The sequence below is a fragment of the Lycorma delicatula genome, chromosome 6 (assembly GCF_047948215.1).
Source record: "Lycorma delicatula isolate Av1 chromosome 6, ASM4794821v1, whole genome shotgun sequence".
Lineage (NCBI taxonomy): Eukaryota > Metazoa > Arthropoda > Insecta > Hemiptera > Fulgoridae > Lycorma > Lycorma delicatula.
The window spans coordinates 1,141,855-1,157,500 of NC_134460.1; the positions used below are offsets into that span (position 1 = coordinate 1,141,855).

The window sequence follows — 15,646 nt, forward strand, 5'->3', positions numbered from 1 at the left end:
ACGATCAGTTCTTTTTACAAAATACCGTTCCCTTTTTTACTTGTCTTTTGACAATTTTATTTAAAATCTTACTGACCCGTCTAATTCTTAACATTTTCTTTTAATATTACATTTAAAAACCGTTCCCTTCCTGCACTACCTACCACAAAGCACTATTCTGTACACAAGTAATTCTAAGAAATGTCTTTCTTGAAATTACATAACAAAAGCTCATCAACAGCGACATGCGTGGATCGATAATCACATATTAAACTTTACGTATATTCTAATATTACAGACTTCACCAAACGCTTAGAAACATTTTCAAATTTTGATTACGCCGGTAACTATACAAAAACTTACTATTTTTACAGTTTAAACAAGAGAAAAAAAAAGTACCACTAACCTAATGGCAGGATCTTCAGCATTACGCACACCAGCATGTAAATCTGTAAATAGTGGATCGGCACGAGTATGTATAACGATAAGATGGCTAAGAGCAGCAGCTGCTTTCAACCTTACTTGGCGATTGCCGTCATTCAGTGCTTTCAAAAACGTTGTTTGCAATTGCGGCAGAAACTGTTTTAGCATAACTCCCACCTGTGTTGAAAACAAAATGAATATACACACCAAAAGGCAAAATAATTAACAAAATTCTACCGAAAATAAGTCTTCGGTACATAAAATGAAAAAAAAATTATCGATTATTAACCGCGATAGAAAATTATTTTAATCTTCAAATAAGCCGACAACAAATACAAACATCTTTCACCATCGAGCATTTCAGGTAAAAACAATCGAGCAGTCACTCAGAATAGCAGCCCATCGACTAAATGTACACGTTGAGGGCATTAAGAATGACCCGATCTTGTAAATCCGGCTTCATCGATAAAGAAAATATCATTAAAAAAATTCACATTAGTACGTTTTCAAATAAACCATCGGTATACCTGAAACTGAGAGTATAATCTCGAGGTAAAACTGTTGCAATACTAACACTTCCCCTCAAGGCTAGCTTTTTCAGGACGGTTAGATATTTCATCTAACACACCTTCAGGTGTACATAATGAACACGATCATCCTGATTTACCATGTTTTTCAGGTTTTTAAAGCTTCCTGTGTTTCTTGAGCCGTCTACGAATGGATGGACAAAAACGACGCGTGAGAAGGTAACACTTGATTGGGAAAGTGTTCCTGATACAGCCGTCTCTCCTTAAGAGTGCGAGAACATACATTAAATATACATCACCCATTTCTAAATTAGTATAGATATGATTCGCTTGCCGTAGTGAATAAGATAATGGTAAAAAAAGTAATTAGCTTATTCACATGTCAATAATAAAAGACATACTGAGTATTAGTTTTTATTTATATTTTATAACATCTGTTTTAAAGCAAATTATTTTTCAATATTAATATTATTTATCGTTATAATATTTTCACGATTTCAATAGAACAGTCAATTTGTATTTTTATTTGAAAATCTTTACCTACTGATTGATCTTTTGTCCATGCGTTAGGGGTAATGAGGGAGGGAAGCTTAACCCAGATTTTTAAAAACCCCAAAGATTTTTTAAAAACACAAAAGGTTTTTGAAATGCGTTTTTCTCTGAATCTATGCATTTTAGAGAAAAGATTCTCAAACAAAAAATGTATAGGACATTCTCCTTTATAATTGATATCTGAAGTTATGCCATATAATTTGAAACTGAAATACTAGATGGCGCTGAAGTTGTAAAAAACATGTTTTTTCACCGGATTTGTTTTATCAGAAACCAAAATACATTTAAAAAAACACCAAATGATTCCTAGAGTGAAAAGTCTAGTTTTAGAACGGTCAATTTGTATTTTTATTTGAAAATCCTTACCTACTGATTGATCTTTTGTCCATGCGTTAGGGGTAATGAGGAACGGAAACTTAACCCAGATTTTTAACATCCCCCTCCCAAAGATTTTTGAAAAAATCAAAAAGTTTTTGAAATGCGTTTTTCTCTGAATCTATGCAGTTTAGAGAACAGTTTTTCAAACAAAAAAATAGAGGACACATTCTCCCCTACAATTAATGTTTTTGAAGTTATGCCGTATAATTTGAAACTGAAATACTAGGTGCCGCTGATGTAAAAAAAGTTGTTTTTCGTCTGTATTGAATTTGGAAAAGTTGTTAATCTAAAAAAAAAAAACAGACAACTTTTATTTAAACAATTTTCTTGTACGACTTACCATTTTGGAGCTGTAGCTTGTGAAAATGTTGTGAATTGGGCACATGTTCGAAACCGGTCTACTCGTTTTCAACATTTTTTACAATTTCAGCGCCACCTAGTATTTCAATTTCAAATTATACGGCAAAACTTCAAACAGATTAATTGTAGAGGAGAATGTCCTCTACATTTTTCGTTTGAAAAACCTTTCTCTAAAATGCATAGATTCAGAGAAAAACGCATTTCAAAAACTTTTTGAGTTTTTCAAAAATCTATGGGAGGGGGTGATGTTAAAAATCTGGAGTTAAGCTTCCCTCATCACCCGTAACATATGGAAAAAACATCAATCGGGGTAGGTCAGGATTTTCAAATATAGCCTATTTTGATGACAAATTACCTGTACTAAACATTAATAAAATTAATTCCAGATGAAATCGTGTTATTTCATTTTATCAGGGAGGAAATGAAAACCGATATTTTAATCTAGAGCGACTCACTTCGACGATTTTTTGAACAAATTTGAATAAATAACGTGCTATTATTTTTATCATAAAATGCTTTATATATTTTTTTTAATAATGTAACATTTAGATAAACCAGCAGTCGCAAAGATATTATATTAATAATTAAAATGTTTCCATGGCCGCATTATGAAACTGACTGACAGATCGGTTCATTATTTTTGTATAAGTAAACCTCTAAGCACCCCTAGGAAGCAATATATGGAATTTCAGATCGATAGAATTAACCGCTTCAGAGAAATAAATAAAGAAAAGCACAGTTACATTTCACGTTGCAAATTTTTACGTAAGCAACCTAATGTAATAAAATTTTAGTGATACGGGAATAATATAATGCAGTTCAAAATTTGAATTAAATTTTCTTCTTCTCCGGCATTTAATAGCAGATATAACAGTACGTCTCAAAAAAAGAAAGTAATCTTAAGTCACTTACGAATGTAAATTTTTTTTTTTTTTTTAAAGATTTAACTTGTTTTATCCCGCAGAGTAATTGTTTTTGTTAATAAAAGTGTAAACCCAAACCGAATAAATATTTTATTTAAACAAAAAACTCATTGTTAGTATTATCAAAAGATTTGACAGGATTTAAATTCCATTGACAGTTACTAAAGAAGTTCACTAACTTTTACTGATGGCGCAAGTTTTTATACAAATTCATATCTTCTTCTCCCTCCTAATAATAGGCACTGCACCAACAGGTCCCCATAAAGTCACCTTAATTAAGGACTTTACTTGTAATGTTGCCTTAGGTTCAGACTGGGGGTGACTTAGGGTTTAAGTTTTTTGCCTTATCCCATAAAGTCTAAGAAAGAAAAGAGTCTTCCTCGTTCTGTCCATGGTACAGTTAGAAAAATTTAAAAAGATAAAAATAGTTATATTTTTACTGATGCTTTCAGCAAGAAACATTGCAGAACGACCAAATTCTTGTTTTGACCTCAGCAACCTATAATCAACATCACATAGGAACACAGTAAAGGTATGTGGCAATCTCTGAAGATCCTTGGCCAAGCCCTCGTACCAGACAAAACAAGTATAATCTTTGGTCCCGATGTCAATTAGGTTGTAATTAGTAACCCTTTGATAGAAAATCTGAGTCTCTGCAGCAATAGGTAGCAATATATAACTTGTTATATAACAAAAGCGGTGTGTATGCAACTTTCACTCACCAGATTTTCTTATAATTTTTCAGCGATGCGGCTTTGATATCGATCTTCTAGCTCTTCCTTTTTTCCCATCACCACTTCTATATGCATTACAAAGTGTACACCGTTCGTTCTTAGGACGGTGGATCTTCTCGTTAAACTCATTACTGTAGGTATAGTAACCGGTAATGAGCGACTTATGTTCCCATGTTAATTCATCATTTTATACAGACTTAGTTCTGGATGAAAGTATTCTTTTGAAGTGGATGAAAAGCAATTATGTGACTTCACGCGTGGAAATCTGTTGAAATGCGCCTTTATTGCTTCACAGATATCTTTGTCCTTGTATTTAAATCTGTGGGGTGACCGCCCCTTTTTTCTTGTTCTATAGTGCCAAATTCTATTATTTTGGACAGTACCGTATGAACAGTTCTGTCAGAAACACCAAATGTGTTTAAAACACAGTTTTTTATAGAATTTCACAGTTTTCTTCGGTAAAAAATACTTTAAATTATATATTTTCATCTAAAATCTTTTTTCTCTTTCTTTTCTTTACATACCTTGCTATAAAGGGTGATTCAGGAGGATAGGGCAATACTTTGACAACTCATTCTAGAGGCTAAAAATAAGAAAAAAGTTCATATAAACATAGGTCTCAAAATGCTTCGTTACAGAGTTATACAGGATGAAAAATTTCGCCCGAGTTTCAGTAAATTAAGGCTTTCTGATATTCTGGGAAGATCAATTAAGGGGCAAATTCAATTGTTCGTATGGTTTTTGAGCTAGGAAATTGAAAGAAATAGGTCCCAGAACTGTATCTCTCTTAGTTTCTAAGATATCCCATGTAAAATGCCAAAAATAAGGTAAAAAAACATTTTTTTACATTTGATGTACAAAAACGTTGTTAAATTGGCAATAAATCATACATTTTTAAAACGTAAATTGTAGAGAAGTTAATTATAAGAAGATTGATGTAAATAATGTCAACAAAAAAGAAATAAAATTTTAAACATGTTGACTTTTATTAACAACAAAACTGACGAAAAATGTTACAAAAAAAGAAATGCGAAATGTGTAGGAGCTTCATCAAGTTGGTAATACATTTTAATTCGTTTTGCTAAGGGGATATTTTCCAGCAATATAATAAATTCATTACATAAAAATTCCAGGTAATTTCACCCTGTGACACAATGTTGTAGTATGAAAGGATCAATTAACTGGTCATGTATGATACCGCACCAAACATTCACTGAAAATCGTTGCTGGAAATTTTTTTCCACTGTAGCATGTGGGTTTTCTTCACACCACCGATGCGCATTCCGTGTGTTGTTTATTCTGTTAGTTTCATACGAAAATAGTATAAATGGAATTAAATGTAGATTCCTATTAACCCGTTGACAAAACTGCAGCTGGCTGGCGTAGTCACCGCTGGAGATGTTGCACTTTCTGAATATGGAAAGGCTGCAATCTATTATTATTTAATGTCCTCCATACTCTACTTTCTGAAGTATTTAAATAAATTGTGATGAAAAAAATCAGTGTTGCCAACTTGTTTTCTGTAAGTCTAAAATTACTGTCCCTACTAAATACATCTGTTTTCCTAGGTAGGTCTAAAATGATTGTACCTAATAGACACATCTGTTTTATTTTTTGTAACATTTTCTTCAAAGTTTTCGTCGGTTTTCTTGTTAATAAGTCGACACATTTAAAATTTTATTTCTTTTTAGTTGACATTATTTACATCAATCTTCTTATAATTAAATTCTCTTCAATTTATGTTTAAAAAATGTATGATTTATTGCCAATTTAACAACGTTATTGTACGACAAATGTAAAAAAAATGTGTTTTTTGACCCTATTTTTGGCGTTTTACATGGGATATCTTAGAAACTGACAGATACAGTTCTGGGACCTATTTTTTCCGGACCTATATTCATATGTACTTTTTTTTATTTTTAGCCTCTAGAATGAATTGTCAACATATTGCCCTATCCTTCTGAATCACCTGTACACACACACACACACACACACACACACACACACACACACACACACACACACACACACACACACATATATATATATATATATATATATTGATATATTCACATTATTTTTCGCGTTTTACACGGGATATCATAGAAACTAGGAGAAATACAGTTCTGGGACCTATTTTTTCGATTTCCCAGCTCAAAAACCATAAGAAACAATTGAATTTGCCCTTAATTGACGTTCCCAGAATTTCAGAAATACTTAATTTACCCGAAGGAACTGAAACTTGGGCGAAATCTTTCACCCTGTATAACTCACTAAAGAAGCATTTTGTTGGACCTGTATTTATATGAACTTTTTTCTTATTTTTTGCCTCTAGAATTAGTTGTCAAAGTATTGGCCTATCCTTCTGAATCATCCTGTACACATATATATATATATATATATATATATATATATATATATATATATATATATTGATATATTCACGCTATTTTTTAGAATTTTACATGGGATATCATAGAAACTAAGAGAGAGATACAGTTATGGGATCTATTTTTTTTCGATATCCCAGCTCAAAAGAAGCAATTGAATTTGCCCCTTAATTGATATTCCCAAAATTTCATAAATCCTTAATTTATCCGGAGGAACTCAAACTCGGGCGAAATCTTTCACCCTGTATAACTCGCTAACGAAACTTTTTTTGGACCTATATTTATATGAACTTTTTCCTTATTTTTAGCCTCTAGAATGAGTTGCCAAAGTATTGCCCTATTCTTCTGAATCATCCTGTACATATTCACTCTATTTTTGGCGTTTTACATGGGATATCTTACAAACTAAGAAAAATACAGTTCTGGGACCAATTTTTTTTTATTTCCCGGCTCAAAAACCATAAGAAACAATCGTATTTGCCCCTTAATTGACCTTCCCAGAATTTCATAAAGCCTTAAATTACAGGAAGGAACTGAAACTCGGGCGAAATCTTTCATCCTGTATAAGCGAGTTAGCGAACAAAGCGTATTTTTCGGACCTATGTTTATATGAACGGTTTTCTTACTTTTAGCTTCTAGAATGAGTTGTCAAACTATTGCCTTATCCTCCTGAATCACCCTGTATATTCTCTCAAAAGCTGTAGACATCCGGTTTCTAATTTTAATGGTTATTGATACAGATATGCCTGGTATATTTATTTAGTAGAGCTCTTCAAGATGAATGGACAGACGGTCTTAACTCAAAATTGCAAATTTTGCAGTTGCGACACTATGTCTATTATACAACGATGTACATATATATATATATTTATGTTTATGAGGGATTCCTTTCATTACACAATAACAATGGTTTGTTGCAGGGATCCAGTACAATTGTAATTTACTCTTATCACCGGGCGATGATAATATAAAAGACGGTAACTATATTCTATTGGAGTAGCCACACTTCTTTCCAGTACACATCATATCATTTGAATCCTTTATACAACTGAACTGGAAACCTAACAATACTTTTCAATTTTTAAATAATGTATACTCTTTCACAAAAACACACAAAATGTATTTTGATACCGCAACATTTTCCACAACAATTCAAAGTAAATCTCTGTATAAATTACCCAACCGCCAATCTCTAAAATAAATAATAAACACAAAATATTCACAGTTACAGTTCATTAATTCTAAAAAAATAAGTAATTTAATTACACATACCTTTGCGAGTAAAATAGCAAGAGTTTCCAGAACTGCAGCTTTTACACTCCAATTGAAACGATCGCCTAATATTCTTATAAGAGGGCCAGTTATATGGACAACTGACGGTTGCAACGCTTCAGCACTTGTCAATCTTATCACTTCGCCTAATCCTTGAGCTGCTTGTTCTTTAACTTCAGGCGCTCCGTTCAATATAGCTTCCCTGAATATCGGCAATATTGGTGTTATACCCTGCAATATAGTCAAATAAACTAATAAATAACAGATAATACTCGTAAAATTATCGATTTATAGCTAATTATTTCTAATCGTCTGATGTAATCGAGACACAGTTCATCAATTCATTATACTTTGAATCCAATCAAATAATACACGACACTAACCATATTTTCATTAAAATCGTATTTATTTTTGATATAAAATTATGCCACTGACATCTTTCATACAAACAAACAAACAAACAAACAAACAAAAAATTCAACAGCTTCTGTGAAAAATTCACTAGATTTATGTGTAACAAAAAACCACATAAAATAAATGTACTAACTGTAAACCGATTCAATATATATTTTTTTTTCTTCGGTATAAATGCACGAATATAATGCTCGAATGTTCCTGCAATTGTTTTATCAACTATTCTGATAAACCGATGTCAAATATACAAACCTCAACAAACTATTTTAAAGAACACAAACCTTCGGCAAACAAAATCCAGGCAGTAGATCTGATCCTTTTAAATCGCTGACTGCAAATCTTACAGCCTGACGGATATCACCGACATGATTGATCTGCTGCATAGTATCCAATGTCTGCAATTAAAATAGAAAAAAATTGAATGGATTTTTCGACAAGACGAAAAAAACATAAATAGGTTAATGTAAAAATATTTGACTATTTAGAAATAAAAACTTTTGCTGTGTGGTTGTAATAAATGACTCTCCGTCTTTGAGTTTACATAACAAACTAAAAATCGGTCGACTGATAACCAATTTTATTTATCTAAATCTTCAACGGCAAATCAAGTTTTGCGGGCGGTACAACCGATGCAGTATTCCGTTTGGTGATTTTATTCTAACGTGAGAATCGGTTTTCAAAAGGTTCTCTTTTTTTTTATGCTGCATTTTTGGTAATGAACAATTTTATATGAAGGATTTTATTTTTTAACCGCTATGATGTTGAGAACAATGATCTAGGCGACTAATACGTCACGACATTAGTCTCGTTTTTCGATAATTCTTTTCTTTTTCTTTCCCTCAAACAAGACGTGGAATATTTTCCGTTTGTACATCTCATCGAAATTGCAAAATATTAATGTTTAAAGCTTGTGATCGACTGCCTGAACATTCATACAGGCAGTTTGTTTAGTTGAACTCTGTAAACTAACCGATTAAGATATAGGTGGTTTATATTAATAGAATAATTAATAAAATTTTAATTTAAAAGTACATAGAAATAATATGTAATAACAAAAAAAATAATTTCAGTAAAATAATAATAATATGAGGTGCTACCCAAAAGTTCGTGGAATTTTACCATAAAAATAAAATAGCTTAACATAACTTATAATTTCCATTGTCTCCTTCAAAGTAATCCCCTTGGACATTGATACAGTGATCCCAGCATTTTTGTCATGATTCCATGGATCTCTGGAAATCTGCAGGTGTTCGAAGCACGTTCTGAATTTCTTCCTGAATCTCCTCAATTGTATTAAAATGACGGCCTTTCGATTGAAATTTTATTTTCGGAAAGAGAAAGAAAAAAAGTCGCACGGGGCAAGGTCAGGCGAATAAGGTGGGTGGAATCACTACCGTCTTTTCAGAAGACAAGAAATTCCGAACGGCTAGCGATGTGTGCGCAGGCATGTTGTCATGGTGCAGAACCCGGCTGTTGTTACCCCATAGATCTGAACGTTTGCGCTTAATACTTTCACGTAACGTTTCAAACCTTCACAATAGAACATCCCATTGACAGTTTGACCAAGAGGAACAAATTCCTTACGGATAATAACTTTGATGTTGAAAAAAACAATCGTCATGGACTTCACGTTGCCATGCTTTTTTTGGCCGCGGTGAACTTGACGACTTCCACTGTGACGAGTGGTGTTAAGTTTCAGGGTCATACCCGTACACCCATGTCATCACCGGTTATGATGTGGAGATGAAGTTAGGGTCATCTCTTCCTGAATTTTTCGATTCGCTACAGACAGCTACGCGATTTTGTTTCTGGTCGCTGTTCCAACAGTCTCGGTAGGAATTTTGCAGCGATGCATCTCATGTTCAAATTGTCCGACAACATGCGTTGCACGGACCCGTATGACATTTGTACGATTGCACAAACATCGTGGATTGTTTGTTTACGATCTGCAACAATAGCTTTTCGCACTTTCACGATGTTTTATGGTGTTGCACTTGTTGATGGTCTTCCTGCATGCTCATCGTCATCGACTGTCATTCGTCCATCTTTGAATTGTTTGTATCGCTAAAATGTTTTACTTTTACCCATAGCATTGTCACCAAATGCTTCCCCAAGCATGGCATAGGTTTCTGCACCGGTTTTTTAAGCGCAAAGCAAAATTTGATGCGGTTTCTATGTTCTTTAAAATCTGCCATTTAGAACTTCACCGAAGCAGTAAAACACAACGTTACACAAATGCATGAAAATCAAAAATGCAGCTTCTCACCGTCACAGCTGTTGGAACACTGATTCACTAAGAGTACTGTTAGAGACATCTAGTGGCAGCAGGACGTACCAGCAATGGTTTGCGTGCGAAATTCAAATTCCTCGAACTTTTGGGTAGCACGTTGTGTATATATATATATATATATATATATATATATATATATAAAACATATAATGTGTAAACGGTCTTAAATTGTTTGTGAAGCATTGTAATAGCGTTTTAAATATCATTCCAGCTACAGCGACCGGGAGGTACATTAGTTTATGCAATTTTTTTTTGTCTTCAGTCATTTGACTGGTTTGATGCAGCTCTCCAAGATTCCCTATCTAGTGCTAGTCGTTTCATTTCAGTATACCCTCTACATCCTACATTCCTAACAATTTGTTTTACATATTCCAAACGTGGCCTGCCTACACAATTTTTTCCTTCTACCTGTCCTTCCAATATTAAAGCGACTATTCCAGGATGCCTTAGTATATGGCCTATAAGTCTGTCTCTTCTTTTAACCATATTTTTCCAAATGCTTCTTTCTTTATCTATTTGCCGCAATACGTCTTCATTTGTCACTTTAATCACCCATCTGATTTTAACATTCTCCAATAGCACCACATTTCAAAAGCTTCTAATCTTTTCTTCTCAGATACTCCGATTGTCCAAGCTTCACTTCCATATAAAGCAACACTCCAAATATATACTTTCAAAAATTTTTTTTCCTGACATTTAAATTAATTTTTGGTGTAAACAAATTATATTTTTTACTGAAGGCTCGTTTAGCTTGTGCTATTCGGCATTTTATATCGCACCTGCTTCGTCCATCTTTAGTAATTCTACTTCCCAAATAACAAAATTCTTCTACCTCCGTAATCTTTTCTCCTCCTATTTTCACATTCAGTGGTCCATCTTTGTTATTTCTACTACGTTTCATTACCTTCGTTTTGTTCTTGTTATTTTCATGTGATAGTTCTTGCGTAGGACTTCATCCGTGCCATTCATTGTTTCTTCTAAATCCTTTTTATTCTCGGCTAGAATTACTATATCATCAACAAATCGTAGCATCTTTATCTTTTCACCTTGTACTGTTACTCCGAATCTAAATTGTTCTTTAACATCATTAACTGCTAGTTCCATGTAAAGATTAAAAAGTAACGGAGATAGGGAACATCCTTGTCGGACTCCCTTTTTTATTACGGCTTCTTTCTTATGTTTTTCATTTATTACTGTTGCTGTTTAGTTCCTGTAAATGTTAGCAATTATTCTTCTATCTGTATTTGAACCCTAACTTTTTTAAATGCTGAACATTTTATTCCAGTCTGTTATCGAATGCCTTTTCTAGGTCTATAAATGCCAAGTATGTCGGTTTGTTTTTCTTTAATCTTCCTTCTACTATTAATCTGAGGCCTAAAATTGCTTCCCTTGTCCCTAATAATAAGAATTAAATCTTATTGTGAGAAAATTATTAGATAATTTGATACTAATTTACAATACTAGAATTAACAATAAACAAATAAAAAATTAATATTTAATCGAATTTAACGTAAAGTGGAGAACAAGATTACAGATACAAAATTACATCAATTTTCTGCCATAATTCGGCTATTTATTAACCGATTTAAAAAAATAAAATGTCACTTTCTTTAAAATAAGAAGCTTAATATTTTATCGAGTAACATACATTTTGATAAGCTAATATTTACGGAGATAAAAAGGATTGAATAATAATAAGTATGGCTGCCATTTTTTAATTTGCAAAGGTATTTCATTCCTGATTTTTTAATAATTTTAAAACGTTATCGAATGCCTTTGTTTATGCAATAGCAAACATAATACGATTCTAATATAAAATGACAACTTTAAGTAAATTTAATATTTTAAACACTCACTCTTGTAACTGCTGAAAGGGTTTCCCAACTGGTTTGCAAGACTTCTCTGTCGACATCTGTAAATAAATGTATAAGCCCGCGTAAAAGTTGCGGTACGTATTGCGAATAATCGGCGCGTGAATGCGAACAAAATGCACACAGCAATGTGACAGCTGCTCTACGCATTTCTACTTTATCTGACCTAGTAACTTCCATTAATTGATCCATAATGGCACGGATTCCGACTTCATCTACAACTGATAATACTACTGCTTGACAATACTCTAGTTCCTGAAAAAAAAAAAAAAATTAACATTATATTAGACTGTATGCCTATTTAGTAATTCATCATTTATGCTGAAATGAATGTTGTAATTTTACAAGAAAAAAAATTTTTGTTTTAATTAATACGATGAAAACTACTTTTGTAGGAGTCTTATTATCAATTAAAAAAAGTAAAAATCATTTTTCCAGTATACAGAGTTATCATAAAAGAATGGTGCGCGGTTTTGAACATTGTTTAAATTAAAACAGAATTACTTACAGTTTATGTTTTTATTTTTCAAATTTGTCATCAAAAATATCTTTTTACATAATTAATAAATTTCAATATGTGCGCCCTTAGTTGCTCGACAAATGTCCAAACGATACACAACTTCTCTCCAAACATTTCTCCGTTAATGGTTGTCATTGCTTCATTAATCCTGTTTTTTAAGCGGTTTAGATCGTGAATTTTTTGTGTATAAACAACGCTTTCGATGTACCCCCACAAGAAAAAAAACGCAAGGTCTGAACTCCTTGGAGGCCAAAGTATGGGTCCTTGCCGGCCTATCCATCGATCTCCAAATTTTTCGTTCCAAGCGTCCGTGACCAATGGATGGAAGTGCGGGGGTGCACCATCTTGTTGGAAATTAATTCGATGAATGTTTTCGAGTTCATCCGGCTGAGGAAAACAATAATCGGTTAACATGTCAAGATACACAACTCCATTAATTGTTTTTTCAGCAAAGAAGAAAGGCCCTATTACACGATTTTTCATCACACCACACCAAACATTAACTTTAGGCGAATCGCGTTATTTCTCAATAATTGTGTGTGGGTTTTCAGAGCCCCATATTCGCGAATTGTTAACGCATCCATTCGCATGGAATGTAGCTTCGTCTGTAAAAATTATATCATCTAAAAATGATTCGTTTTCACTTATCCTGTCCGACATTTCAACAGCGAAATTAAAACGTTTTACACCATCATCGGATTTCAAATCCTGCAGTATCTGGATTTTATAAGCGTGTAATTTCAGTTTTTTACGTAAAACTTTGTGAACTGTTGATTTTGGAATACCTAATTCGACGCTTCGACAGGGGATGAACTTCCCAGGACTTCTAATTGCCGATCGTCTAATTAGTTCAACCGTTTTGTCCGGTACACTTGGTCTGCCGGTTGATTTCTGTTTCTTAACCGATCCGGTTTCTTTGAATCGTTTGAACCGACGTGTTATGTTGTTTTTGTGTTGTGGATCTCTTCCGAATTCACATTGAAACGCACGTTGTACTGAAATTAAGGATTTTAATTCGGCCATCAATAAAATAATAGTAACTCGCTAAACTCACTGCAACAACAATACAAGAACTGACGTTGTGGTTACAACTGCTGATAAACAAACTTTTGGGTTGGAGGCTTTCAGGGATACCAATATAACATCTACAAATTTCCCTACAATCTTCCTATGAATTACTGAAACCGCACCATTCTTTTATGATAACCTTGTACAGAGAAGAAAGTAATTAAAAAATTCAATTTTGCTTATGCGAATATAAAGGATTTCAGCTAGTGTAAGTAGGTAACTTAGAGATAACAAAAAAAATAAATACAGGCGCTTGCAATATTTCAATTAATTCTTTATTTCGATATTACGAAATAAGATTTTTAGGCAGATTTCATAAGAAATCTACTTATTGTTAACGGGTACCATAATTCGACTTCCGGAAAATATCCCCATCTATACATTTCATATCCGCCAGACCCCAAAACCACCATCAGCTCAAAAGTTTATATATATATTTCACTTTCTTGTGGAGACGATAAACACCGGAATTTTGCGCCAATCGCTTTCAAATTGTTCCATAAAAATAACTCGTCCCAAAATCTCGGTAGAGTTTTTCAACAGCCGAAATCTAACCATTAAGGTGGTCTTTAAGGTGGAGGTCTTTTTCGAAAAAAAAAAACAAAATATCGCGATAACTTTCTTATTAACTAAAATATCAAATTTGTTTATAAAGTTCCTACTATTCAAATTTAAGTAAGATTTTTTGATATCACCAACCTTTATCGAAGGGGGTGGAAAAAAGTAGGGTTTCAAAGACAAAAAAAATCATACCCTCCTTAATAGGCAGAGTATCAAATCGTTTTAAAAGTGGTCATTAGTCCTGTAAATACTATTACCTAAAACTTTTGTCTGAAACAATTTTTGATATGACCAACCCTTATAGCAAGAGATGACAACTAAAACATAGCTGGAATAAGAAGATGATGGGGCTTGTCGTATGCTAAACATGTGAAACTTTTTTGCGCATGTCATACTGAGTAAATTTGAAATTTTTCTTAACTCTAAGGTGGAAATTTTTTATCGCTTACTTAGGACCGGTGAAAAAATTTTCCATTATCTTCCGGCGTGTCAAAGGGGTTTTGCTTTTAATAATAACAGATTTACTTAAAAAAACATATACAATTTTAAATATAAATTTAGAGAACGTAATTAAATTTGTATTAAAATTTAGTATCTTAAATCTGTCATGCTAAATAAAAGAAATCAAACTGATAAGATTAAAGTAGATAAATCCATTACTGGATTAAAAATTTAATAAAAATCACAATTAATTGTAACCGGTAAACAAGATAGTAATAAATAATGATAAATTTTACATACCTGTGTTGATCCTTGAGATGTAGCTAATGCGGTAAGAAGAGCGGATAATATTTTATGTAAATATTTAGTGAGAGCTTCACCGGCCACCGCTGCCAATATAGATAAGGCTTTAGTATTAACCGGCGGTGCGGTCAATTGCGGTACAAGGTACGGCAACACAACACGCGATTTGATAGCCATAACCTGCCTAAGGCCATCTAGAGTCCATTCGGCTACTTTCGGATCCGGATCGTTCAGCTGAGACAATAAAGTCGGTAATATATCGTCTAAAGCGCGACTGCCGACAGTTGTATGTAAACTATCAAAAGTTTTCGCGGCAGCCTGTCTTACTTCCGGCAACGGATCACAAAGCGCTCTACTGACGGTCGGTACAAGACTATTAACGAACGTTAAGACCATATCACGACTAGTCGACGCCATTATTTCTGATAATCCAATACAAACGCCTTGTCGTTGGTCAGCATGTTCAGATTCGAGCCCTCCTTCTAATATCGGTATTATTTCAGGTAATATACGTTCACCTAATTTACGAACTAGATCACCCGATGTTCGAGCCGCAACCTGAAAAAGAAATTCAATTTAATTGAAAAAAAAACACAAATAACAGATTAGTATAACTATAATTAAAAGGACTAATTTTGTA

At 33.2% G+C, this 15,646-nt stretch overlaps 1 protein-coding gene across 1 annotated transcript in view; it reads right to left on the reverse strand.

Annotated features, from left to right (window-relative positions):
* The window catches only part of LOC142326531 (stalled ribosome sensor GCN1-like), a 202,653-nt gene that overhangs the window by 15,580 nt on the left and 171,427 nt on the right, over window positions 1-15,646 (reverse strand). The window contains exons 28-32 of the mRNA XM_075369108.1: window positions 15,004-15,564; window positions 12,099-12,368; window positions 8,234-8,347; window positions 7,539-7,769; window positions 386-579 (exon numbers count right to left, since the gene is read on the reverse strand). Coding sequence (XP_075225223.1) covers window positions 386-579; window positions 7,539-7,769; window positions 8,234-8,347; window positions 12,099-12,368; window positions 15,004-15,564 — 1,370 coding nt within the window. The remainder of the gene's footprint in view (window positions 1-385; window positions 580-7,538; window positions 7,770-8,233; window positions 8,348-12,098; window positions 12,369-15,003; window positions 15,565-15,646) is intronic.